The 26,054-nt window shown below is 38.9% G+C and overlaps 1 protein-coding gene across 1 annotated transcript in view; it reads left to right on the top strand.

Annotated features, from left to right (window-relative positions):
• The first annotated feature begins 7,874 nt into the window (after window positions 1-7,874).
• Window positions 7,875-26,054, top strand: part of ZBTB10 (zinc finger and BTB domain containing 10) — a 35,518-nt gene continuing 17,338 nt past the window's right edge. Inside the window, 4 exon segments of the mRNA XM_036830576.1 lie at window positions 7,875-8,254; window positions 8,257-8,377; window positions 8,380-8,903; window positions 20,088-20,976. Of these exon segments, the coding sequence (XP_036686471.1) occupies window positions 7,928-8,254; window positions 8,257-8,377; window positions 8,380-8,903; window positions 20,088-20,976 (1,861 nt within the window). The 5' untranslated portion in view covers window positions 7,875-7,927.

Genomic DNA, 26,054 nt, shown 5'->3' with positions numbered 1-26,054 from the left:
CTGTGAAGGAGAGGAAAAAGTGCTGGGAGAATCGGCAACAGGATATTTGAATGTTGGGGGAGTGTGGGTGGTCAGGGAAAGCTGCCCTGAGGAAGTGATGTAAGAATGAATGTGGGGTGGACTTCCCTGGTGGCGCAGTGGTTTAAGAATCCACCTGCCAATGCAGGGACACGGGTTCCAGCCTGTCGGGAAAATCCCACATGCCACGGAGGCAAACTAAGTCCGTGTGCCACAACTACTGAGCCTGCGCTCTAGAGCCCGCGAGCCACAAACTACTGAGCCCGCGTGTTGCAACTACTGAAGCCCGCGCGCCTCTAGAGCCCGTGCTTCACAACGAGAAGCCACAGCAATAAGAAGCCCACACACCGCAACAAAGAGTAGCTCCCGCTCGCTGCAACTAGAGTAAGCCCACCCTGCAGCAACAAAAGACCCAATGCAGCCAAAAAAATCAATTAATCAATAACTTTATAAAAAAAAAAGAATGAATGTGGGTTCATTAGAAGAAGGAAGGAAGAGCGTTACAGACAGGGAACAGTGCAAAGGCCAGGACAGGGATCAAAGCAAACCTGAGGACAGAAGGAGGCTAGCTTCTGGAGGAGAGGGTTAGAGGAAGAAGGAGAGCTGGAGAGGGGAAGGCCGCCAGGACTTGCTGGGCTCTGCAGGGCTTTAAGGTGTTTTGATACGTAGACCACAGAAAATAATTAAAACTTTTGTAGGGTTTTAATGTGGTGGGGGGGTGATAAAATCAGATTGGGCAATTTTTAAAAAGATTACTGGCTTCACAGTAAGAATGGATTAGAGGGCAGGGCTAGAATGTATGGTTTAGTGAGATAGATGGCTACCCTCAACATATGCATGTAAACACAAGCTTTTGAAATATAAATCATGTTTAAAGGGATTTAGAATTTTCTAAGAAAAGAATCACTGGTTTTTATCTTTTAAATCTTTGTGTTTATTTTTGGGGGGCAGGGCAAAGTTGGTTCACGATACATGGAGAAAAAGAAGAAAGGACAGTATTTTCCAGAAGCCCTGGGGAAAACACATCTTCATCAAAGTTAACTTTTCCCCAAAAACCGAAAACAGCTTTATTTTTTGTATTATATACTCAATACAAATTATAATATCAGTATAAGACAGTATGGAAAGTACATCCTTTTAAACTACTTTTTATGCTTGTACTCACATACAAACTTATATATACGCTCTTGGGAGCATGCCTTTTTCGTTCAGTAACGAATGTATGCCCAGTACTTAACAAAAGTAGGTGCTCAGTAGCTATTAATTGCATTAATTATTCCTGTTATATCTGTTAATATACATATTGCTTTTTCACTCAGTAATAAGCCTGGACTTACATAATACCACATCAACCTTTTAATGGCTCAATATTCATTATAGGCATGTGCCATAATGTATGTAAATAACCCCACACTGATGGAAGCTCAAGAGTTTTAGGCTTATAAACACATCCTTGTGATTCAATGAACATCCTTGCACAGACATTTTAATACTTTTCTAGGATAAATTCCTAGAACTGAAGGTGCTGGGTAAAAAGATATATACACATTTTATATTTTGATACCTATAGCCAAATAGCCTACAAGAAAAGTTGTTCCTATCCCCATTCTCAATTATATTCATTTTCCTATACCTCTGATGGTTAAAAAAATTCATCTCCTGGTGTTTTTTGTTTTTTGTTTTTTAAATAAATTTATTTATTTATTTATTTATTTTTGGCTGTGTGGGTCTTCGTTCTGTGCGAGGGCTTTCTCTAGTTGCGGCGAGCGAGGGCCACTCTTCATCGCGGTGCGCGGGCCTCTCACTATCGCGGCCTCTCTTGTTGCGGAGCACAGGCTCCAGATGCGCAGGCTCAGTAGTTGTGGCTCACGGACCCAGTTGCTCCCCAGCATGTGGGATCTTCCCAGACCAGGGCTCGAACCCGTGTCCCCTGCATTGGCAGGCAGATTCTCAACCACTGCGCCACCAGGGAAGCCCTCTCCTGGTGTTTTTAATGCACATTTCTCTGATTATTGGCCAGGTCTGCACATCTTTTCATAAGTTTACTAGTCACTTGTATTTTCTCTTCTGTGATTTTCTAATACATGTCCTTTGCACATTTCTTTTTCTTCTACTAGATATGTGTTTATCTTATGGATTTATGAGAGCCCTTTGGATATTAGTGATATTAAGCCTCTTTCTGTCATATATATCCCTATTTCTTTTTCCTAGTTCACTCTAAGAAATCTTTATTACGTTTTTGGAAAACAAAAGTTTTATAATTTATATAGTCAGTTCTGACAATCTTTTCCTTTAAAGTTTCTGGACATTGTATTCCGCTTAGAACTAGGTCTTTCACTCCCCAGCATTATAAAAATACCTCCCTAATAACATTTTCTTTTGGTACTTTTTACACCTTTGAGAACATTTCTGGAGGGCAATCAGGTGATATTAATACAACTTTATAAAATGTTCATTCCCTTTGCCAGCAATTCCCCTTTTAGAATTTTTCCTAAAGGAATAAGATACAAAGTTTTAGTTTCAAGGATACTCACTAAAGAGTTATTTATAATGGCAAAACCCCCAAAACTGTAAACAATGAAATGTTCAACAATGGAAGACTGGTTAAATCAATTATCGTATATCTATATCCATTAAAATACAAAAAATATTAATCATATTAAAACATATTAAAAACTAAAAGCAAAAATATGCTAAGTCCAATTCATAAACACCAAAAAAATTTTTTGGCTAGGCACAAAAAAGAAGACTGTATTTGCACAATAGTGGTTAGTTCTGGGCACTGATGATCTTTTTTCTTTTCCTTTTCTTCTATGAGAGTATTTGAACAATAAAAATATTTAAAATTAAGTGTAGCCTACAATTATGCAGATACAACATTGTTAAGTGTATTATTTGTGTTTTAGTAGCTAAGGGTGCCTTAGACTAGAGAGCATTATCCTTGTCTTCAACTTGCAAAGGTAAATTTTGCCTCATCCAATAACTTCAAGCAAGTCAATTAACCTTTTCGTACTTGGGTATCCTCATCTGTTGAATGAAGATAATAATACCTGCCCAGATTTAACTCACAAGGAAGTTGTGTAAATTATGATTCACTGTAAGCAACACAGAAAATGGTGCTAATGTTATTTATATTCAACTCCATGATTATCATTGTTTTTGCTTAAGCCTCTTTATTGAGGTATGATTGACATATGAAAAGCAGTACATATTTAATGTACACAATTTGATGAGTCTGGAGATAAGTATACACTTATGAAACCATTACCACTACCTATGCCATAAACGTATCCATCATCTCCCAAATAGACTACTGCCCAGTCTGTTTACTGATTTTTTTTGTGATAAGGACACTTAAGATCTATCCTCTTCCCAAAATTTTAAGTGTACGGTACAGTATGGTTAACTATAGGCACTATGCTATACAGTAGATCTCTAAGACTATTCATCTTGTATAACTGAAACTGTACCCTTTGACTGATACCTCTTATTTCCCTCTCCTCCCAGCCCTGGCAACCACCATTCCACCTTCTGCTTCTATGAGTTTGACTAGATTCCTCACATAGGTGGCATCATGTAGTATTTTTCCCTTTGTGTCTGGCTTATTTCACTTAGCATAATGTCCTCAAGGTCCATCCATGTTCTTGCAAATGGCAGGATTTCCTTCTTTTTAAGGGCTGAATAATATTCCATTGTGTATTATATGATTATTATTGCTTTTAATGTAAATGCAATGGAAACAGTAGGTCTATATCTTTGAAAAGAGTATTTTTAATTATCTAAGGGAAAGAAGAAGAAACAAAAGAAAAAAGTGGCCTACCAAAACAGATTGCAAGGAAAGATGATTATCCAATAAACATTTATTAATTGCCTACTTTGTGCTGGGGTGGTGCTGGGGAAGGGGAGAATAAGAGTGAATAATACAGAGTTCTATTCTCAGGTACTTTATTCTGGTGGATGACTCATGTCAGTGCCACAGATGGAATCACAGACCATTGTCCCTAGAACCTAAAGAGGCAAAGCGCTGACAGAGGCAAAGTGCCTCTACCAAGGCAATAAAGGACAGTCAAGTTTGACTGTCAGAAATCAGCTGAACCAGGTCTAGGAGCTCAGCCTCATCACAGAGTTACAGTGGAAGAGTTATCAAGGTAACCTGCAGCAGTTCCACATAGCCTAAAGTGAAATTAGGGGACAAATTGGTTGGGGGTGCCCCATTCTGGAGGGGTTCCCCTGGTAAGCATAAGGGGAATCCCCTTAAATATGGTAGAACCCCAACTGTAAATATAGGGGCTAGAGGGGAGAACAGATCCTGGCTTGCTGCTAGGAGGCTGGAAGGGGTGGGGGAATTCTTAAAAACTCCATTTACAGAACAGGAGATCCCCTTCTGTTAACTCAAAGTTCCCTTGTACAGGGTATTCTGAGCCATTTGTGGATTACTGTCCTCTTGACTTTGTTTCTGATTCGATCTTCCTTCAGGGTTTAGAAGACACCTGAGTATATATTTATACATATAAAATGATAAAAATATAAATACATACACACACATACACCACACACTCCCACTGTTTGGCTGTTAGGTGGTCAGTGGCCCTAGAATTTAAGTCATTTATTTGTACCACTTGAATCTAGTGTTGTTCATTCCTCATCAGTGCACGTTTAAACATAATTCCAGACAGAAGATGATGTGAATTTTACAAAATATAAGGTAAGATATATGTCTGAGAAAAATACAGTTCGGACACAATTAACAACTTTATGGATTCAAGCATTTCTGGTGATTCTGGTGCTATCGGAATCAGCAAAAATAATAATACTAGCATAAACTTATATATTGCCTACTATGTACTAGGCATATAAGATGAAAAGAAGCAAAGATATGAATTTAACAGTATGGGAATGAAAATAATCTTTAAAGTTGAAATTAAAAAATTCTTAGGTACATTTTACTTCCCATCACCTTAACCCTAGATAAGCAATTAACTTCAGTAACTGTTCCCTCCTTTTATGGAGGAGGCAGTGGTGGTTAAAATTGAATAAATAATGTATATATATTTATTTGCAAAGTGCCTGGAATTTTAAAAAATGCATTAAGGACAAAGCACAGTATTATTATAACATTCTTCCATATATTACATGGAAGCACATAATACATACAGCCAAGCAGGCAGAATCCTCTCCTTTCTCCAATGTACAAATTAGGTCACCATAGATTCCACTGTCCTAAACTTTCCAACTAAAACAAAGCAGGACAAAGTTTTTTAAAAACCCACGAACTGTACCAACCTGAGGACCTATATTGGAATTTCAAGCTGTTGATCACTGGTGGCCAGGTGACAATATGGACAGGTGGCAATATGATCATTACTGAAAAAAAACTCAAAGCCAAAATCTTTTTGTGGCAAGTTAGTACCATCATTCTTTACATTAAAATTACATTTCATCTATAAGGTAGAACTCATATTTTTTGTTTGATAAACAACACTGCTCATTTATACAGATACTAAATTACAGTGAATCAAGTGAAAGCTGTTTTGACTAAATCTATATAATCAATAATATATGAGTCTGGCTGTGCATGCATGTGCTTAGTCCATTAAAAATATTAAGACAAATGGTATTTTATAATAAATCTGTTTTTTAAAAGTTAATCTTGAGAAACATAGCATATTCCATATTCCTCATGGTATATTCAAAGCTTTAAATATTATTTTAAAAGTAGAAATTTCTGAATCACAAGACTAGAGAACCTAAAAATTGTAACACATGCTCTTTATTAAACATACATAATTTTCATTAATATATAATGTAGAAGATTAAAACCTCTAACACAAGATAATCTACAACTGTAGAGTTTGTATTTTTTCCCCCATGCACATCCTGACATATATTAATGTAAGAAGTAACATATTTTTTCCCACTCAATAATTATCTTGAACATATTTTATATTAGTTTGTGATTAAACTTTTAATATATATTTTTTAATTTTTAATTTACTGAGTTATTTTATTTTTAAGGTTACATACATTGTTTCATTTAGTCCTCTTATTATATTTCTTAAGAGTAAAAAGCTCCTCCATAGTTTGAGAATCTTTTTAACCTGAAATAGGTTTGAATAAAAATAATTTAAGATTTCACACTTCTTGTTTTTTTTGCTTTTCCTTTCATTTTTTCTTCTTGTGTTTTTACAAGTTTGTTTCACATTTCAAAATAGTAAAATGAATCTAAACACTTTAGATTTTGCTAAATTCAGCATATTAAAAATTTTAAATAGGAGTATAAGGGCTCTAAGCTGGAAAATCTTCTGAAAAACTTGACTACGATTATTATTGTAAGAGTTTCATTTCCAGCTCCATCTGTTCTTCTAATCATTCTAAATTCCAAATGCAGTGTAAACAGTTAAAAAAAACAAGTCCTACAAATCAATTCTTGCCTTTACACACACGATCTTCGGAGTCGCACGCAGCGTCTGTATAAGCAGACTCCTCCCCACTCTTGGGGAAAACCCTGCCTAATATTTATAACGTTATGACATACTGTAATACTCACAAGGTGGTTGTAGAAGTATAAACACGACTGGAGTTATCTGATTGGCTGCTGGTGATGTAACACCCATGTCAATACTTCCCACTGAACGCACGTGTTCGACCTTTTATTTAAATTTCCATTTCATCACAGCAATAAGACACTCGGGGCGGTGCATTTTCTGTGAAATGATTATTGCCTTGGGCCTGAAGTGCTGCCTCGCACACACAATGCCTCAGACGAGGAGGTGTCCGTGGTTGCAACCTCCTCGCGTGAAAGGCACAGCCTGGTCCAGTCTTTGTGAAGGAACAAAATAAGTTCACTTCCTTGGGCACCGCCACCCACCCTCAGCAAATGACAAGGCTGGAGCGCAGCTCCCACCGCACAGTTATTTCCAAAGTCCCAGGTGAACTCGTGGCGAGAGAAGGAAAATGTGCTTCCCGGGCGCGGGTAGGTGCGTGCGGGTAGCGGGGAGGCGGCCAGACCCTGACACTCGCCAGCTGTTTGTCCTCCGCGGAGCCCGGCCCCGGCCGCACACGCCCGCCCCCTCCCCGAGACCCCCAGCCCGCCGCCCGGCCTTTTGTCCCCCGCTCCTCGGCCGACTTCCTTCCCCGCGGCCGCACCCCCGCCCCCAGGCCGGAGGCGCGGCCCGGCCCCTTTCCCGGTCCCCTGGCGCCCCCACCCCCCCCCACCCCAGCCCAGCCCCAAGCCCAGCCCCCCTCCCCCAGCCCGGCCCCCACCCTTTCCCCCTCCAGCGGTTACTGCTACCCCGGTGCATTGTGGGCGCACGGTCCGTTGTTCATTTGCCATTCGACCTCCGCCGGGGCCTGGTCGGACGGAAACGCTCCGCCGGCTTTATTGTCGGTTCGTTATGTGGCGGAGCCCGGCAGTTTAACGTGCTTCTCGCCCTCAGCGCCTCGGAAGCCGGCAGCGGGTTGGGACTCCTCGGCGCGCCGGAGGAAGGATATCTGTTTGGAGGGTCGGTGGTGTGCGCGCGGCTTTAAAGAGGGGGCAGCGGAGGGTCTCCCCGCACTCCGCCTCTCAACTTCGAAGGCCCCACGCGCCCCGGCTCGCTGCTCACCTCTCCGCCGCCCGCCCCCTTCTCCGCGCGGGACGCTGCCCGGAGCGCAGCGGGGCGGGGGTGGAGGATTAGGAGGCGGCCGGAGGCGGCGGCCCGGCGGGCGGCGGCGGCTGCGGCGGCGGCAGCGGACGCGTGAGGCAGCCCCGGGGAGCGAGCGCGAGCCGGGCGGGAGGGCGAGGCCGAGCCCCGCGAGACCGGAACGCCCGGGGTGGGGGCGGGGGCGAAGCGGAGGGGGAGCGCGCGGGACGCGGCCCGAGGCCGGGCGCGAGCCGGGGCACCGGGCGGCGGCGGCGGCGGCGCGCGCCATGTCGTTCAGTGAAATGAACCGCAGGACGCTGGCGTTCCGAGGAGGCGGGTTGGTCACCGCCAGCGGCGGCGGCGGCGGCTCCGCGAACAATAACGTTGGCGGGGAGGCCTCGGCTTGGCCCCAGCACCCCCAGCCAAGACAGCCCCAGCCGCCAGCGCCGCAGCAGCTCAATGGGCGGGGGGCCGACGAGGAAGTGGAATTGGAGGGCCTGGAGCCCCAAGACCTGGAGGCCTCTGCCGGGGTGGCCGCCGCCGCCGAGGAAACCAAGGAGTTGCTGCTCCCCCAAGACGCGGGCGGCCCCACCTCGCTGGGCGGCGGTGGCGCAGGGGGCCCCTGCTAGCGGAAAGGAACCGTCGGACTCTGGCCTTCCGAGGCGGCGGCGGCGGCGGCGGTGGGGGGCTCGGCAACAATGGCAGTAGCCGCGGCCGCCCCGAGACCTCGGCGTGGCCCTGAGGCATTTCAATGGGCGAGGGCCCGCGGCCGTGGAGCTGGAGCTGGACGCGCTGGAGGGGAAGGAGTTGATGCCGGACGGCGCGTCCCTGAGCGACAGCACCGAGGACGAAGAGGAGGGGGCGAGCCTGGGCGACGGCAGCGGGGCGGAAGGCGGCAGCTGCAGCAGCAGCAGGCGGTCGGGCGGCGATGGCGGGGACGAAGCGGAGGGCAGCGGAGTGGGAGCTGGCGAAGGGGAGACTGTCCAGCACTTCCCGCTCGCGCGGCCCAAGTCCCTAATGCAGAAGCTCCAGTGCTCCTTTCAGACCTCCTGGCTCAAAGATTTTCCCTGGCTGCGCTATTCCAAGGATACTGGCCTCATGTCTTGCGGCTGGTGCCAAAAGACCCCCGAGGACGGGATAAGCGGGGACCTGCCTCCAGTGGGGCACGACGAGCTTTCGCGAGGGACCCGCAACTACAAGAAAACCCTCCTTCTGAGGCACCACGTCTCTACCGAGCACAAACTCCACGAAGCCAACGCCCAGGTACGGTGTATTCTGTTTCTACTTCGGGGGAAAGGTTTATCAGCTGAAAACCCCGTTTTCCTGGGTGAAGACATCTTTCCTGTTGGGAGAGAGGTGTCGGGAGCTTACGCGTGGGGGGGGGGTTAGAAAACCTGGGAACAAGTTTTCAAAAGTTACCGGGGGGGGGGGGGGAGGGGGGAATAACAATTTTCTAATCGTAACGCTGAATTTGTTTTAATTTTTTCGTGACGCAGATTTCTTTGCCCATCAGGTTGAATCAAAAGGAAAGTTTAATACGCGAGGTGGAAGGGTTTAACCCTGTAAGGTTGGCTTTGTGGGGTCAAAATGTTATTAGCTGTGGTTTTAGGAAAGCTGCTTTATGTTGGTAGTCTTTCAGCTTGCTGGTGGAAGTCAAATCTGGTAACTCTTTGAAGAATGAATTAAACAATTTCCTTAATCTTTGACGCTACCCCTTTTAGGAGAACATCCAACGGAGAAAAATATTTTTTATCATATCAGGATAATGTGAAATATGAGAGCAGTATGTAAATGTAGAGGAAGCTATTTGGATAAGACTCATTTTTCGTGGGTTATTTTACTAAATTCATCTCCGTTAAACTTGTTGAACTTCTCTTTCCAAAGGCATACTTTTGGTATATTGTGGTAGTTTTTGTTTCCTTCTACCCAGATTTTTGTGCTGAGATTTTCTGTAACCCCCCTTTTCAAAAAGTTTCTTGTAAGTGCAGTTTACTTTAAACTTAGCATATTTGAAATGTTTAATGTAAAGTTACTTATACCAAGTAGTTGATTTGGACTGGTAGAGAATGTATTTACCAAACTCCTTAAAATCATAAGTTCTTAGTTATAAAACAAAGTTATATTTTAGTTGTTCTTAGCTCTTGTTTTAATATTTCTAGTCTAAAAATAATAGTCTTACCATTTCGATAATCCTTTTTCAAGCCAAACACATGTTGATAAGTGCTTCGAAGACTTTTAGACAACCTGTGGTGGTGGATGGAATTTATTCTTTTGTATTGCTAGCCATTGATTTTAGAAAGTCACCTTTCGGATATTAGTCCCTTTGTGTGTTTATTGGAATGATCTTGCTGTTCAGAACACTTATACTGGAGTTAATTAGGCACTATCCAATAACCCTGTAGCCCAGAAGTTTCTCAGAAGTTGAGGCTTTAACGTTAAAGCATAGGGTTGTTTTTCTCAGGGGGCAATGGCAACAGTTTTTGCACAAGTTTTAGTTGCCTAAGCCCTAGAAGGAAGGTCACTTAAAGATATAAGGCCCAGAAAGGTTAAGTAAATTGTCCCAAGTCTTACAGTTCTTGTGATAAATGAGACTGAAGTCTATAAGGAATGTTGCAATGGAAAAAAAAAGTTTTGGAGTAAATCTAGGTTCAGATCTCAGCTTTCTGCAATTACTAGCTTTGTGAGCTTGGGCACTGGAGTGCCAAACTTGTCTTCTGTATGCCGAATACAGATGTCCCTTACTCTGGCAAGTAATTATTCTGTTCCCATTTTACAGAAGAGGAGTCTAGAGGCTTTAAAGAGTTATATATTCTTGAAGTTATTTAGTAGTATGATGGAGGTGGAAGGCTTGTGAAAATGAAAGTGTGCTTTTCTAAATGGTAAGTTGGTTATTTAGAAGCATTTAAAAAGACAATCAGAATGAATTTTCCTAATCCAGTGGACCAGTTACTCTTATCTTCTTCAGCGTAGTCTACGTGTAGGCAGATCTGAATGGGAGTACAAATTATAATTAGCTGCTTAGTGAACCTGAAATCAGAGGAAGGGGAATTAGTTGGATAACCTTATGATAGACTTAGTGTGGTGTATCCTTCTCCCCTAGGCATATGTCTGGATTAGGGAATTCATTCCTAGGTAAACCCTTTTCTAAACCTAATCCCTGCGTTATCCCTCCCTTACCCTTTGCCCCCTTAAACTCCCTTTTTACAGATATAATCTGTAGACCACCTTTTTTCTCTTAGTACATTATTTCATTAGACAGAGAATAATAAAGTTTAGTAGTCATGTTTGCCTAAGGCTATTTATTGGTTCCCTGGATTGGATTTTGGATGTTATTTCTGTTTTCATTCTAACTAACCTTAGTTTGGGGTATTACCTTGTGATTGACCCCAGGTACCACCTATAGAATCCTTTTGTCTTGTTATTACATGAGTGTCAGGTTCAAGAACTGACTTATTTCTTCCTATGGGCAGAGTTAATCACTTTTTTTCCGTTGCCATGTAGCCTTTGATTACCTGTAGGAGGCAGTATAACACAATCTGTAAGAACATTCTTGAGTTTAAAGAAGGGGGACCTGAGTCCTAATCCTCTTTCTTGGCAGGAAAATGAGTTAACTTCTAGTTTCCTCATGTGTGCAAAGTATATATGCCAGCACGTAATCACTCAGTAAATGATAACTGTTATTACCATCATTACTTATTTTCATTGTAGATAACTATAACAACGTTTTTTGGGGGGACGTGTTACCAGTTTTCTCAGTTTGGAAGCCACTTTATCTCATGGAATCACTCTTGATTCTAGAGAGCAAACCAATTCTCTTCTTCATACTTTTAGAGACTTTGGCCATTCAATTCTTTGAAGATTGAGACTTTCTCATCATACATGCAATTTTTCTCACCTTCGTAAGAAATATCTTGCATTAGCTTTGTCCTGTCTTAAAAATGCTGAAATAAGAGTTCCTCTGGAGTTCCTCCGGCAAGAATTAAGTTTGAGGCTAGGGTGTAATTCACTCCCTTTATCTTCCCCTCCCTTTTTTTTTTTAAAACCCAGAAAACTAGCAAGATAAGTTTTATTATTATGAAAATAGTATATGCTCATTTTCAAAAATTGGAAAAGTATATAGAAGGATAAATAATAGCAGATGAGTCTCCCTCTTACCTAGTTCCCCCTCACCTCCCAATAACAGTTTTCTTCTATCTACTTCCAGTCTTTGCATATACATGCATCTGTGTGTTTATCCTCTCTTATTTAAATGTAATCAGGAGCACATGGAGGCCTGTTTGTTTGAGAAGAGTTTGGCCAAATCTTAGTATGTGAATAAGGGTTACTTTACTTTTTGTTTCTTATGCCTTCTGTAAGAGAAAAGTTATTTTCCATTAATTCCTTGGTGGTGGCCAAAAAACTGTGGCACATCCTTTTTTGTTGTTTTTTTTTTGGCTGTACCTCATGCCTTGTGGGATCCCTAACCAGGGGTCGAACCTGTGCCCCTTACATTGGAAGTGTGGAGTCCTAACCATTGGACCGCCAGGGAATTCCCTGTGGCACATTCTTAAAACCTTTGATATTCTTCTGTTATTTGGAGGTTGGTTGTTAAGGATTGCTCATGTGAGAGTCCATAAATATGCTTTCAGAATCTGTTCTGGAGCCTTGTATTTCAGAAATACCCTTGTATTTATAAGGATGTAAGGGACAACATGTAGTTTCTATTTTGAGTAACAACTGCCTATATCTGAAGAGTCAGGTTCAGTGATTAGCTCATATAGGATTTGACCATTTGGCCCAGAGGACTTTAAAATTGCTTTAATAACAGTGATTACCACTGTATCTTGGTTCAGATCACTTTCTACCCAGTTGTGAAATTTTCGTAGCCTAAATCACACATTCTGTCAACTCTTTCCAGTTTAGTAAGCCTAAAACATGCACTCAAACGTGTTATTGTTACAAATTTAGTTAACCTTTCCAGAAAGTAAATATTTAATTCAGATCAGTGATCTAATTAAAATTACTAATTGGAATATGTTGGTGAGCAACAAAAGCAAAGGTGAGACAGATCTACCAGCCTTCTTTGCATTTGGCAAAAATAAGTTGTTCTGTTTTGTTTTAAAGATTTTGGAAGAAAGACTGAAAAAACCTTTCACTAGGAAGGAGAAATAGGTATTACAGATGACTACAGAGCCTATGGCCCATTAAGTAATCAGTTTGTATAATACTTACATAGATTCTAACAGTCATTCATTGTTTTTGATTTGGTAAAAGCTGGTTCCTTTCCCTTGTGGTTTTTACTATATGTTACAGTGTATCTAAGATTGGCTTGTTTCTCCCTCTTAAGTTTACATACACATATTAGGTAGATACAAGGCACTGAAGATAAACCTATATAAATAAGACATTTTTCTGCCCTCAAGAAACTTGTACTCTAGTAAGGAGAGACAGACATAAAATGATAGCTACCATGTTAGAAGTATATTAAAGTTACAGTTAAGACACTAAGAAAGTCATCAATTCTATTTGTGAAGGTTGGGAGAAGCTTGTAGAATTGACTCCTAACTTAATTGTGTTAAGTGAATAAGTGTTGAAGAGGGGAGGGCATTCCAGGCATTGCAGTTGGAAGCAGCTTGAGCATAGTGGAAATTGATGTCTTGATGTGTCTGAGAAGTAGATGATTTGGTTGTTGAGCAGGATGAAGAATCAAGTTTGAATGGGTAGACAGACTCCAGGTTATGGACGATCTTTTTATGTTGAAATGATTGTACTGACATTTTATTCTGCTAACAATGGGCAAACTATTTAGCAGTTTTAAGCAGGGGAGAACCACGATGAAATATGTTTAAGTTGCTGTTTAGAAGCACCTGTGTAGTGTGTATGTGTGGGTTTTGAGGAGAGCTCATAATAAAGCATATTTTTGGCATCTGAAATTGGTTGGAAGTTGTAATCACCTGAAGGCTAATACCCCAGGCCTATAGATTTAGAATTTCTGGGGATAGTACTTAAATTGCAAGAAAAGATGCCATCACTCAAGGAGATCAGAGAAGTGATAGAAGATTGCAAAGGACATCTTCCTTTTTTTCTCTACTGACTGTTACATAATTTGTCAGTACTACTAGCAGGCATCTATTTGGCATCATGTTTGCTGTGGCCTTGTTTGTCCTCATTACTAGAAATTGAATTTGGGTTTGTAAGTGGACATTGATGTTTTAAATCTTTCAGTATACTGTTCCAGTGGGTTGCTGCAACAAAAGTAGTAAAGATTTTTGGTTTTAATTCTTTTAGCTTACACTTTGATGTTTGTGTTGGAAATTGTTTTTTCTACTAATCCATTTATCAAAAGAGGACTATAATTCTGGGTAGGGAGGTAAATACTAATTACTTGATTTTTTTAGCCAAATAGCACTTTTTTTATTTATGGATTGACTACGGGTGAGCTCACTGCAGCTGAAGTTCTCTCTCCCATTGTACCCCTCAGAAGGGTGGGGAGACTGGGTAGTGTGGTCTTGGATTCTCTACAGGTTGGTGGCATTATCTAGCTCCCCCAGCTAGAATGCTGTGAAGACCCTATGATCTCTCTCCCCACCCCTACCTTGAAATCTAGTTAATCACTCAAGTTCGGATTTTACTTTCCAAATTTTTTTCCAGGCTCTGCCTCTCTACCTCTCCCCCCATTGATATTCTCTCTCTTACCTAATTAAGGTCCTTGTTTCTTGGCAAGTGCAGTGTGTTGCACTATTAACAATAGATTCCCCTGGTCACAGTATCTCTAGTCTTCATCCCCTGATAATTATCCTCCACTTTGCTGCCACAGTCATCTCTATCTGCTAATTCAATCAGATCACTACTTCTAAAGCTCTGTAGGCACCTATAGCAATGGTTAATCTTGTGCAGGATTTGAATCTCTTGATAATCTGATGCTATTTATAGACACTTAGCTCCAAAAACATTCATAAGAGCATATTTGCATTTCTTGGACTTTTTTGGGATCACCTTGAAGTTCTTTCATAAATCTAGAATTGTGAGGATCCGTAGACCATCTTGGTTCTTTTTCTCACGCCATCTCATTTGCTTAGAGTGCTCATCCTACCATTCCACTCTTGCATCCTTTAAGGCTCAGCTCAGATCTTTCTTTCAAAAAGCATCTCCTCCCCCACCTCCAAAAAAAATGGATTAGATACACTTCCCCTCTGCTCTCTGCTCTCATAACATGCTTGTTATACTCTTCAGTACCTTAAGAATCTTGCTCAGTAGTGATAACTTCAGGTTGGGAACTAATTCATTTTGGGTCTGCAGTGTACAACCTGTCTAAAGTAGGCATTCACTTAATGCTTATTAAATAAGTGAGTAAAGTCAGGATTTTTCAAGCTTTTAGCAGCTTTTTCTCTGAGTAAAATATTTACTATTTTTTGGCCTCTCTGGAAATAAATTTGAAGATAATAAGCTGTGAGGATTTTAACCAAATGTATACTTTTCTATATTTTCTTCATTTTGGAAAAGTTAATTAAGGTGTCTTCCAGATCTAAAATTATAATTTTACATATGGGCGTCTCACAAATAAAATAACAGAAGACTTTTCATATTTATAGATTCTCTGGTATAGCACATTTTCTGATTTTTGAAGTCTGTCCATTTCCTTAAAATCTCCTTGTTTATCTAGTTTAGACTAATGTCTGGGCTAAGTCGTGTTTTCCTTTTCGGGAAAGGGAATAGAAAATTTTCCAACTAGTCTTTAAAAAGACTAGTTTTGGAAATATTTAAACCTTTTTATCAGTATATTTTTACTTATCAGTGATATCTCATGTTTATCAATATACTGAGAATGGACATAGAATGTTAAAGAAAGAACTAGAGAGACAGATGACTTCTTAGGGATCTATTAATTTTTGTCTTTAGTACTAGGAATTTATTTGGTTCAGCAAATAGTATTGGCAGTTTATTTTAGTGCTTATTTTGCTCTGTTTTACCCATATCCTCAAATAATACTCCCGCTTGTTGAATACATATACTCTTGACTTGTAAACCCTTCATTGTGAAGAGCATGTTTAATAGGTGCTACAAAAACATGGCATAGTGCTCTGATGAGTACTGAAGGAGAAACAGCTAGTGTTGCTTGTAAAAACAGGTAACATTACTGTTCTTGCACAATAGTAATGAGAAAAAATAGTAGTTGAATAGCGTGCTTGGTTTTGTATAGTTCGTGTCAAAATGGAAGGGGCAAATATTTTGGTGGATAGGCTTTTGTCTAAGTTATTTTTAAAAATTAGGACATTTGGTCTGATAATGGCAGAGAATTACAGAAATTAGGACTGGCCCAGAAAATTCAGAACACATTGACCATGGCCTAAAATAACTGCTGTGACGTAGCCACCTCCTTTTTTAAAGTGTTTTGAATTGCTTAGTGTATAAACTTCAGGCACTTCTTGACTTGTAAATGCTAATTCACTGCTTCCACAGACTCTTCATGATGTGCTGGTAAATTATGATCAGTGCTTAAAATTTTTGCTTCTTCCAAGTATTGATACTGTTACTACAATACCTGTTAGAACTTCGAACCGAATGAGCTTTGCTGGGCAGGTATGGCATGCATAGATAGCAAAGCTTAGTTTTAGGCTTGCATCAAAAAAAAGATGCAGTTTGGAAATTTGCTGTAGTGAATAGAGAGCATAAGCAAATTAGTAAAAAATCTTTTAGTAAAAGTAAACAGTATGATACTTCTGTAGAAAATTATACTACAGCAGTAACTATTTTAGATATTTTTAGTATTGGTTTAGTTCTTTATATATTCATACAAGTCCTAAACATTTCCCATCCCCTTTGCTAAATAGTTTGAAACTTCACAACATACTGGTTTATGTACAAGATCTAAAAGTTAAAATGTCTTTTTTACCTCACTTCCTTTCCTCCAGCCCCTCAAAGCAAACATTTGGGACTTAATCATGAATTACTTGATTACTTTACTCCAACTGTGGCTGTTAGCAGTTTTTGCTTAGGATTGGGTGTTTCAGTAGGAGAATATAGCCAATTTAGAATATTTTGGTCTGACAGAGCAAGAATGTGGGGGTGGGGTTAGAGTATAAGTATGCAGTATAAGTGTGCAGTATGAAAGTATGAAGTATAAGTATCTAGTATAAGTATGCAGTATAAAAGTATGAAGTATAAGTATGCAGTATAAAAGTATGTAGTGTAAGTATGCAGTATAAGTGTGCAGTATGAAAGTATGAAGTATAAGTATGTAGTATAAGTATGCAGTATAAAAGTATGAAGTATAAGTATGCAGTATAAAAGTATGTAGTGTAAGTATGCAGTATAAGTATGCAGTATAAAAGTATAAAGTATGCAGTATAAGTGTGCAGTATAAAAGTATAAACTATAGGGGCTTCCGTGGTGGCGCAGTGGTTGAGAATCTGCCTGCCAATGCAGGGGACACAGGTTCGAGCCCTGGTCTGGGAAGATCCCACATGCCGCGGAGCGACTGGGCCCGTGAGCCACAATTGCTGAGCCTGCGCATCTGGAGCCTGTGCTCCGCAACAAGAGAGGCCGCGACAGTGAGAGGCCCGCGCACCGCGATGAAAAGTGGCCCCCGCTTGCCGCAACTGGAGAAAGCCCTCTCACAGGAACTAAGACCCAACACAGCCATAAATAAATAAATAAATAAATAAAATTAAAAAAAAAAAAAGTATAAACTATAAGTATGCAGTATAAGTGTGCAGTATAAGTGTGCAGTATAAAAGTATGAAGTATAAGTATGCAGTGTAAGTATGCAGTATAAAAGTATGAAGTATAAGTATGCAGTATAAGTATGCAGTGTAAGTATGCAGTATAAAAGTATGAAGTATAAGTATGCAGTGTAAGTATGCAGTATAAAAGTATGAAGTATAAGTATGCAGTATAAAAGTATGAAGTATAAGTATGCAGTATGAAAGTATGAAGTATAAGTATGTAGTGTAAGTATGAGGTATAAGTATGAAGTATAAGTATGCAGTATGAAAGTATGAAGTATAAGTATGCAGTATGAGTAAGCAGTATAAGTATGCAGTATGAGTAAGCAGTATAAGTATGCAGTATAAAAATGAGGTATGGGGCTTCCCTGGTGGCGCAGTGGTTGAGAATCTGCCTGCCAATGCAGGGGACACGGGTTCGAGCCCTGGTCTGGGAAGATCCCACATGCCGCGGAGCAACTGGGTCCGTGAGCCACAACTACTGAGCCTGCGCGTCTGGAGCCTGTGCTCCGCAACAAGAGAGGCCGCGACAGTGAGAGGCCCGCGCACCGCGATGAAGAGTGGCCCCCGCTTGCCGCAACTGGAGAAAGCCCTCGCACAGAAACGAAGACCCAACACAGCCATAAATAAATAAATAAATAAATAAATAAATAAAAATTAAAAAAAAAAAAAATGAGGTATGAGGTATAAGTATGAAGTATAAGTATGCAGTATGAGTATGCAGTATGAGTATGCAGTGTAAAAGTATGAAGTGTAAGTATGCAGTGTAAGTATGAGGTATAAGTATGAAGTATGAGTATGCAGTATAAGTATGCAGTAAGTATAAGTATGAAGTGTAAGTATGCAGTTGAAGCGCTGGGAAGTGATAGGGATGCTGCCAAGGGTCAGTTGGAAATGCAAAGGAAATTCTCCACTTTCTGCGCTTCATTCTGTAGTGATTGTGTACTCCAGATTTGCAGGGTTTTCTGTAATGTTTCATTATTGTGAAATACTGAAGTGTCCCGGAATTCTAGTGTTTTGGTTCTTTCAGTTGACTTCTCATACCTGGAAGCAGCACGAAAATTCTTAGATAGATTATGTGATCTGGTTTAGTTTCAGAGAATTGGGATTGTTATGTGCATGACCCCCTGTGTTCAGGACTCAGAATGAATCCTGTTATTTTTGTAATTTAGCCCTACCCATGATGGGGTTAAATGGAGATGTGGGATTGCTTCAGGAATCTCACCACCATTTAGAATATTCAATGAGAAATATTTTGCAGTCCTAACAGCTTTGTTCCCTACAACCTTTTTTCCCCTAATTCCTCCTTCTCTCTTTTCCTCTCCAAGCATATCAGTCCTCCCAGCATGTATCTTTTCCATGTTTTTCCCAGGCTCATATACTCATAGATCTGTATATATGTATCTCATTATTTTATAGTAATGACTTTTATTTAAGTTAATATTTTGTGCCAAAGAAAGTAATGAATCTTTAACACTTAAATAAGGTCAGCATTGTCAGTTATCTTTTCTACTAGAAATGTCTAAGCACTTTTTTTTGCTGGAAAACAATTATTACTTCAGTTATCTAGGAAAGTTATTGAGCAAGGTGCTGAGAGAATAGACACCTGCCTCATTTAGGGAGCTTACCCACCTAGTCACTCTGTGAGTAAAGTCCTGAAGTTCTTAATTAGAAACATTCGTAGTACTTACTGCTTTCTAGTTTAAGAAGGCATGGTGACTTGCCCAAGGACACACGCTTAATAACTAGCATAGGCAGCATTCCAAATCTAGATCACACTCCTTTTTCTGTTGATATCACATGTTATTTTATAGGAAATTACCATAGCTTTAGTGATGCTAAAATGAACTGTAATGAGTACTTATAAGATTGCTGAGAGGGAAGATTATAAACATTAAGAATTTTGAGTTCAGGAATTTTACCTGATGGATAGTATTTATGATCCTAAAGAGATAAGTCATTTTGAAAATTGATTGGGAAATTATATACTTGGTTGTTCCTGTAGCTTGAAGCACATTTTTTATTAGGGTCTTAACTTTATCATTAGTTAGATTTAATTAACTTTGTTGACCTAAACTGTTTGACTCAATGTTTGCCAAGAGTTTTATGTATTTATTATTTTATTTATTTTTATTTTTGGCTGCGTTGGGTCTTCGTTTCTGTGCGTGGGCTTTCTCTAGTTGCGGTGAGCAGGGGCTTCTCTTCGTTGTGGTGCGTGGGCTTCTCATTGCGGTGGCTTCTCGTGGTGGAGCACAGGCTCTAGGTGTGCGGGCTTCAGTAGTTGTGGCTCATGGATTCAGTAGTTGCGCACAGGCTTTGTTGCTCCGCGGCATGTGGGATCTTCCTGGACCAGGGCTCAAACCTGCACTGGCAGGCGGATTCTTAACCACTGAGCCACCAGGGAAGTCCCTTAAATAATTCTTAATCCATGTCTTCAGCTATATTTGAAAGGATAGCATGATATGTGATACATATTCTTTAAATGAAATTCTGCTGATACTTGGATGTTTCTTTTTTTTTTTTTTTTATGTTAACAGTGGCTTGCAGCAAGCTAAGCTGTTCACTCCTTTCCTCTCAATATTTGGGATTGTGAACACTTCAGTCTCCATATGTAATGATTACTAACAAATTAGTGTATTTGATAGTGCTTTTTAAAAAGTTACTGATAATGATTTGTTGTCTTTGGTCTGACGGCTTTAAAAAGTAAATAAAATTTAATATTAATGTTTTCCATCTGTTACAGGAGTCAGAAATACCATCAGAGGAGGGGTACTGTGACTTTAATAGTAGGCCAAATGAGAACTCTTATTGCTATCAACTTCTTCGACAACTAAATGAACAGAGGAAGAAAGGTATTCTTTGTGATGTCAGCATTGTGGTGAGCGGAAAAATCTTTAAAGCTCATAAGAACATCCTGGTTGCAGGCAGCCGTTTCTTTAAGACTTTATATTGCTTTTCAAACAAAGAAAGCCCTAACCAAAACAATACTACCCATTTAGATATTGCTGCAGTTCAAGGTTTTTCAGTCATCTTGGACTTCTTGTATTCTGGTAACCTGGTGCTCACAAGCCAAAATGCCATTGAAGTAATGACAGTGGCCAGCTATCTTCAAATGAGTGAAGTTGTTCAAACTTGCCGAAATTTCATTAAAGATGCCTTAAATATAAGCATTAAATCAGAAGCTCCAGAGTCTGTAGTTGTGGACTATAATAATAGAAAACCAGTTAACAGAGATGGCCTGTCTTCATCACGGGATCAAAAAATTGCCAGTTTTTGGGCAACACGGAATCTTACCAATTTGGCAAGTAATGTAAAAATTGAAAATGATGGTTGTAACGTCGACGAGGGCCAAATAGAAAACTACCAAATGAATGACAGTAGTTGGGTCCAGGATGGTTCACCTGAATTGACAGAAAATGAGTCTCAAGGTCAAACAAAAGTGTTTATTTGGAATAATATGGGCTCCCAGGGAATTCAAGAGACTGGCAAAACAAGGAGGAAAACCCAAGCTACGAAGAGATTTATTTATAATATACCACCTAATAATGAAACAAATTTAGAAGATTGCTCAGTGATGCAGCCATCTGTTGCCTATCCAGAAGAAGATTTGTCGTTCATCAAGGAAGAACCAGGTAAATATTGTATATACAAAGGTATTTCAGTTTTCATTCTATTTCTGGTTGGATATAATCTTGTGTGTATTCTTAAAGTATTTTTTTCATTATAAAAATAATATACATAAGTAATACTAAAATTTGAGTCTTTATAATAGAAGGGAGAAAAATCACTCAAACAAGCACATATTATATCTTACATAATCTTATACTAAATGTAAGATTTGGCATGTCTTAGTTTTTTTCTCTAAGCATGTAGATGTGAGTTTCTCAAAGGTTGTGTTAAATATAGGAATTTGCCCATATTTTACGGAATGTGGACTCCATGTATAGTTCTTTGACTTTCCTGATCTTTAGCCTCTGATCACTTTTTGTACCCAGTGCTGGAAAAGATAAAATCTTCTGGTTGTAATGTGTGATCCGTTTGTCATTTCAGGACATTTTTGAGATCTAGTTAACATTCTTTACTCTCAGTTTTCTTCGTAAACATATACTTGTTTTATAGAAGTTTGCAAATGTTAATGGGATTATTCTACTTTGTTTAGAGCTACTGTTCTGTGCTCCCCATAAATCTTTCAGAAGCTGGAATATTTTAAGTTTGTCCCACTGTTACCTCATTTTCATTCTCATTTACATTAGTTAAGTAAGAGAGAGGCCTCTGAGACCTTTCTCTTCAATATATTCCCAAAGGAATATATATAAGAACCTTAGCATATTACATTTGTAGTGCGGGTTTTTTAAAAAATGGAGTGAGTGGGGGGACCATTGTTGAAGAGTGAAAATAGATTTGAAACTTTTCTTTACATTTAATTTGATTGTGTTTAACTTATTTGAAGAAGTAGCCCAGTGGGTTTGAGATTTTCCTTTGTGGACCCCAGACTTGTCTACCACTGTCATATACGATTTAGTGCTTGTGTTGCTTCAGAGCATAACTGTTCAGTGTCTGATTTACATGATGGTGATCATCTGGGGATGGAGTACTTTCTGTTAAAGAGAATCATTGTTGTTAGTTCCCAAAGGGCAAAATGCCATAATCCTGTGAAATGGTTCCTCTGGCTGTTTAGGTTTGGGTTTAATTTTCATTGGTAGAAATTTTTAATCATGTGAAAATCAGCATGCATGTGTAATGAATACTATTTGCTGATCTTTCCCCTCCTACTTATCAAGTCTTTAGCAATAAAACCCCAGAAGTAGTTTCTTTAAAGTATTAATGGTAAATAGACTTTCTTAAGAAAGTCTATTTACTATTAATACTACACTACATAAAGTGCTCAAAGCTTTGAGCACTTTATGTTTTGTCTTAATTTTTAATGTAGAAGACCTTGAAGCAGTTCTCAGAATTAGAGCTACATTGTCTTTTTCTGCATGAATTAATCATTTAGTAGTATGGTGGGAACCCTGTAGTGTTTTTTTTTAAATTATATAGATAACACGCAATATAAGTAGTTAGCAGATTTTTTTGTATAGTAGTTGATTGACAAAACTAATTAGAGCTAACCCATTCTTAAAATTAATGCACACATAATTGGAGTGATTCAAAGAGAAGAAAAGCAGTAATTTGAACCACAGTGCATGCTTTCAAAAATAACATTGCTAGTGATTATCTTAGCAAGCACTCCTAGCTGTATCAATGGACTAGGTCTATCATAAATTAATTTTTGGTAGTCTAGTATGCTTTTAACTTATCTCTAATATCTTATAAATGAAAATTCTGTTATGTCATTGATACCACATTAGTATATGATGAACCTTGCTTAACTCACAAGTTTGGTTGTATCAGTGATGTGCTACATTCCAGCTGTTAAAACTTTTCACAACTTTTTAGTGCCTCTGAATCCACCTTCATTCAGTGGCAGAAAATGGGTCCTGTAAGAGCTAGAACATAATATGATACAGAGCCAGAGGCTGGCAAATTTTTACTGTAAAGGGCCAACCAGTAAATATTTTTGGGTTCGTTGGTCATAAAGTCAGTTACTTAAGTCTGTCATTGTAGCATGAAAGCAGTCACAGACAGTATGTAAACAAATGAACATGGGTGTGTTCCAGTGTTGCCAACTTTTGGTATAGAGCAGTGGGTCTTAATCATGGCTGCATGTTGGCATTACTAGGGAACTTTACAGGCCGTCATGATTCTTGGATCTCTCTGCTAGGGATATAGATTTAATTGGTCTGGGATGTGGCCTGTTTGTTGAAACTTTTATAAACCCTGCAGGTGATTGTGTTGTGAACCAAGGTTGAAATCCGCTGATGTAGAGGAAAGAGCCCAAACTGAATCAGGATTGGGAAGTGAGCTCTGCCACTTACTATATTAAATCAAATTAAGCTAAACTCGTGCCCTCGGTTTCCTCTTCTTTAGAATATGCTATTTATTTTATAGGGTTATTATGAAAAATGACAAATACAAAAACATAGCTGACATGGTCATCTTAGTCCCCCTTAAAGGCTGTTGAGATTATTTAAAATCAGTTTTCCAGTGCAGTGTACTTTCTACCAAATTCTAGATAGGTGGTCTTATAGCCTCAGCCTGACCTTTTGTTTTAATACTTAGAATACATTTTTAAGCAGCCTGTTCCAGGGTAGAATGAATATCATTATTAGGAAGTTACTTTATATTGTGCTAAAATTTGCTTCTCTTTAACTTCCTAATTCTACCGTTTTTAGTAGTATAATCTGAGCCTGACCTCTAATCTCTCTAATCAACCTGATAACCCTTCAGATATTAACATTTAAAAAATTCCCCTGAAGTCCCCTTCTTCTAGGCTAAGTCCTGTACCTCCCACCTTGTGAACTCCAAACCCTTTTACACCCTTCTTAACAGTCATAGACAGTTTGTTTCACCCTGAAATTTTGGTGCACAGAATTGACTAGAACTCTCCAGGCAAATTCTGACCAGTAAAGAACACAGTGGGTCTGTATTTACCAAGGTTAAGGCCTTTCTCAAGGTCATTCAGTTAGTAAAAATAGAGGCAGGTTCCATGTTAGGACTGTCTGGCATTAAAACCTTGGCAGTTAATAAACTAGTGACCCAGTCTTTTAAAAAATGAGGTCCATTTAAAACTTGTAACATTTTAATGAATTCCACATTAATGGTTATACTTTTTTTCATTTTCATTTATTGAAAAAATAGTGAAATTTTTCAGTGAAATAAATGCTTTTAAACGTACTTAAAATTCTATACCTAAACATCTGAAAAGTAGTGGTGAATTACACATTTAGTCTATAAGCAGTGCTTGGCATATTTGGATTTGTGGGTCTCTTGTAGGAACTGTGACTTCCCAGATTCTTAAGCCTACTATTTGTAAATCACAGCTCTAAATAATGTTGTCTTCTTGTCATATAATGTTGAAGGTGGTATTTGGATGCCTCATAAATATAATTGAGATATTGAGATAGGAAGGTTTAGGGATTGTATTCAGATGGTATTTTTTTTTAATCTTAAAGAAGCTAGTATACCTATTATTTGACTCAATACTGGGATTCCCTTCAAATCATTTTTGATATATGAAGATATTTGGAAGTGGAACTCAGGAAAAGTTAGAAACTTATGTCTTTTTTACTGTCTTATTGGGGTTTATGGGATAATTAAAACTGTTAGGAAAAACAATTCTGGGTAATAAAATAGGAAAAACAGGAGTCATTTAATGAGTTCCTTTGATAATGTAAAAATTTCAAAACCTCACCTTCCTGATTTACAGCCAGAAAACAAATTTCAGCCAAATAAAGTACATGTAAATCTAAGATTAGAAATTAAATTGTAGGGGCAAAAATAACTAATGCCTACATTGTTTCACACAGTGTGTTCATCTGTACTGTTAGAACAAGTCAAGTGTGTTAATCCCATTTTTGATCTACTCTGGACTCATGGAACATTGGGTTTTCTGAATCTGTATTTTTGTATTATTTGTGCCAGTCACACTGGCAGGTTGCCCCCATTGTAAATAACTGTACTCTGCATGTAATACGTACATTTTATGTATGCATGCAATACATACCTCATTTTGAACAAAGATTTTGAATGACTGACAAGAAACAAATTATCAAAATACAAATAAAATTTAGCAATAAAGAAGTGTGCTAGCCAAGGGTGTTAATATGGTTAGCCTAATTAAAATTGCTTTTTGTTGGTTCTAAGATGATAAGAAACCCTTCAAAGTGAGGAAACATACCAGTTCTGTGGGATGACAAACTTTTCTGGTACTGAATTCTGAAAGGAATTTCTCCAGTGGGGTTTTGTATAGTTGACACCAAGTAGTATAATCTACAATTTCCTCAAAAGCGTTTTCTAGTAAATGCAACAGTATATTATATAATTAATTTTTATCTAATAAAAGCTGGTAAAATTTCATCTAGATAATTGAATTTTTCATGATGCCGTACAAATACTCAGATGCAAGGTGGTTTTAGTTGATCAAAGGATATAATTTAGGGTTCTTTTAAACAATCTAAATGTTCCTTTCTCTCATCTGTACTTTGGATGGGAAAACAGCTTTGTGGCATTTGTGAATTTTTATTAATTCCAACAAGTAGAGTTGAATTCATGTTTAAGCTTTAACATCTTTAATTTGTGTAATTGTCTTTTGGTTAAAAAGCATTTAATTCGAGTATTTAGAAAACAACTTTGAGAAAAGAATGCTCAAATTATATATCTTTAAGATATCCTAATGAGTCATACTTGAAGTAGTGAATTACCAGCACTTATGCCCTTCTATATTTGGGGTGATAATTGATACACGGCATCACTTTCAGATGTTGCAGAATCTTGAAATGCTTTCTTAAATGATCTTTTTTTTTTAATTTAAACATTTTTACAACTTTGAAAATTGGCCGTCTGATTTGAGATTTTCCAATATTTTGGCCATGCCATATAAAGTTACTGTATGAACTACTTAAAATGTTTCCACTTAACTTGGCTTGAGTTCATCACACATAATGTCTCTAATTAGAAGGAAAGAAAATTTCATAATTATGAAATCTTGGAGGCTATAAATCAAAGCTTTTAAAAATCATTTTGGCAACAAAACCTGATAATCAATTGGCAGCAAAACCACCTATTTATATTTTTTACTTATTTCCTAAAATGTGAATATCCATATGTT

Source organism: Balaenoptera musculus, chromosome 17, assembly GCF_009873245.2.
Source record: "Balaenoptera musculus isolate JJ_BM4_2016_0621 chromosome 17, mBalMus1.pri.v3, whole genome shotgun sequence".
NCBI lineage: Eukaryota > Metazoa > Chordata > Mammalia > Artiodactyla > Balaenopteridae > Balaenoptera > Balaenoptera musculus.
The sequence above is the reverse complement of the archived record's forward strand: the minus strand, read 5'-3'. Positions and strand labels throughout refer to the sequence as shown.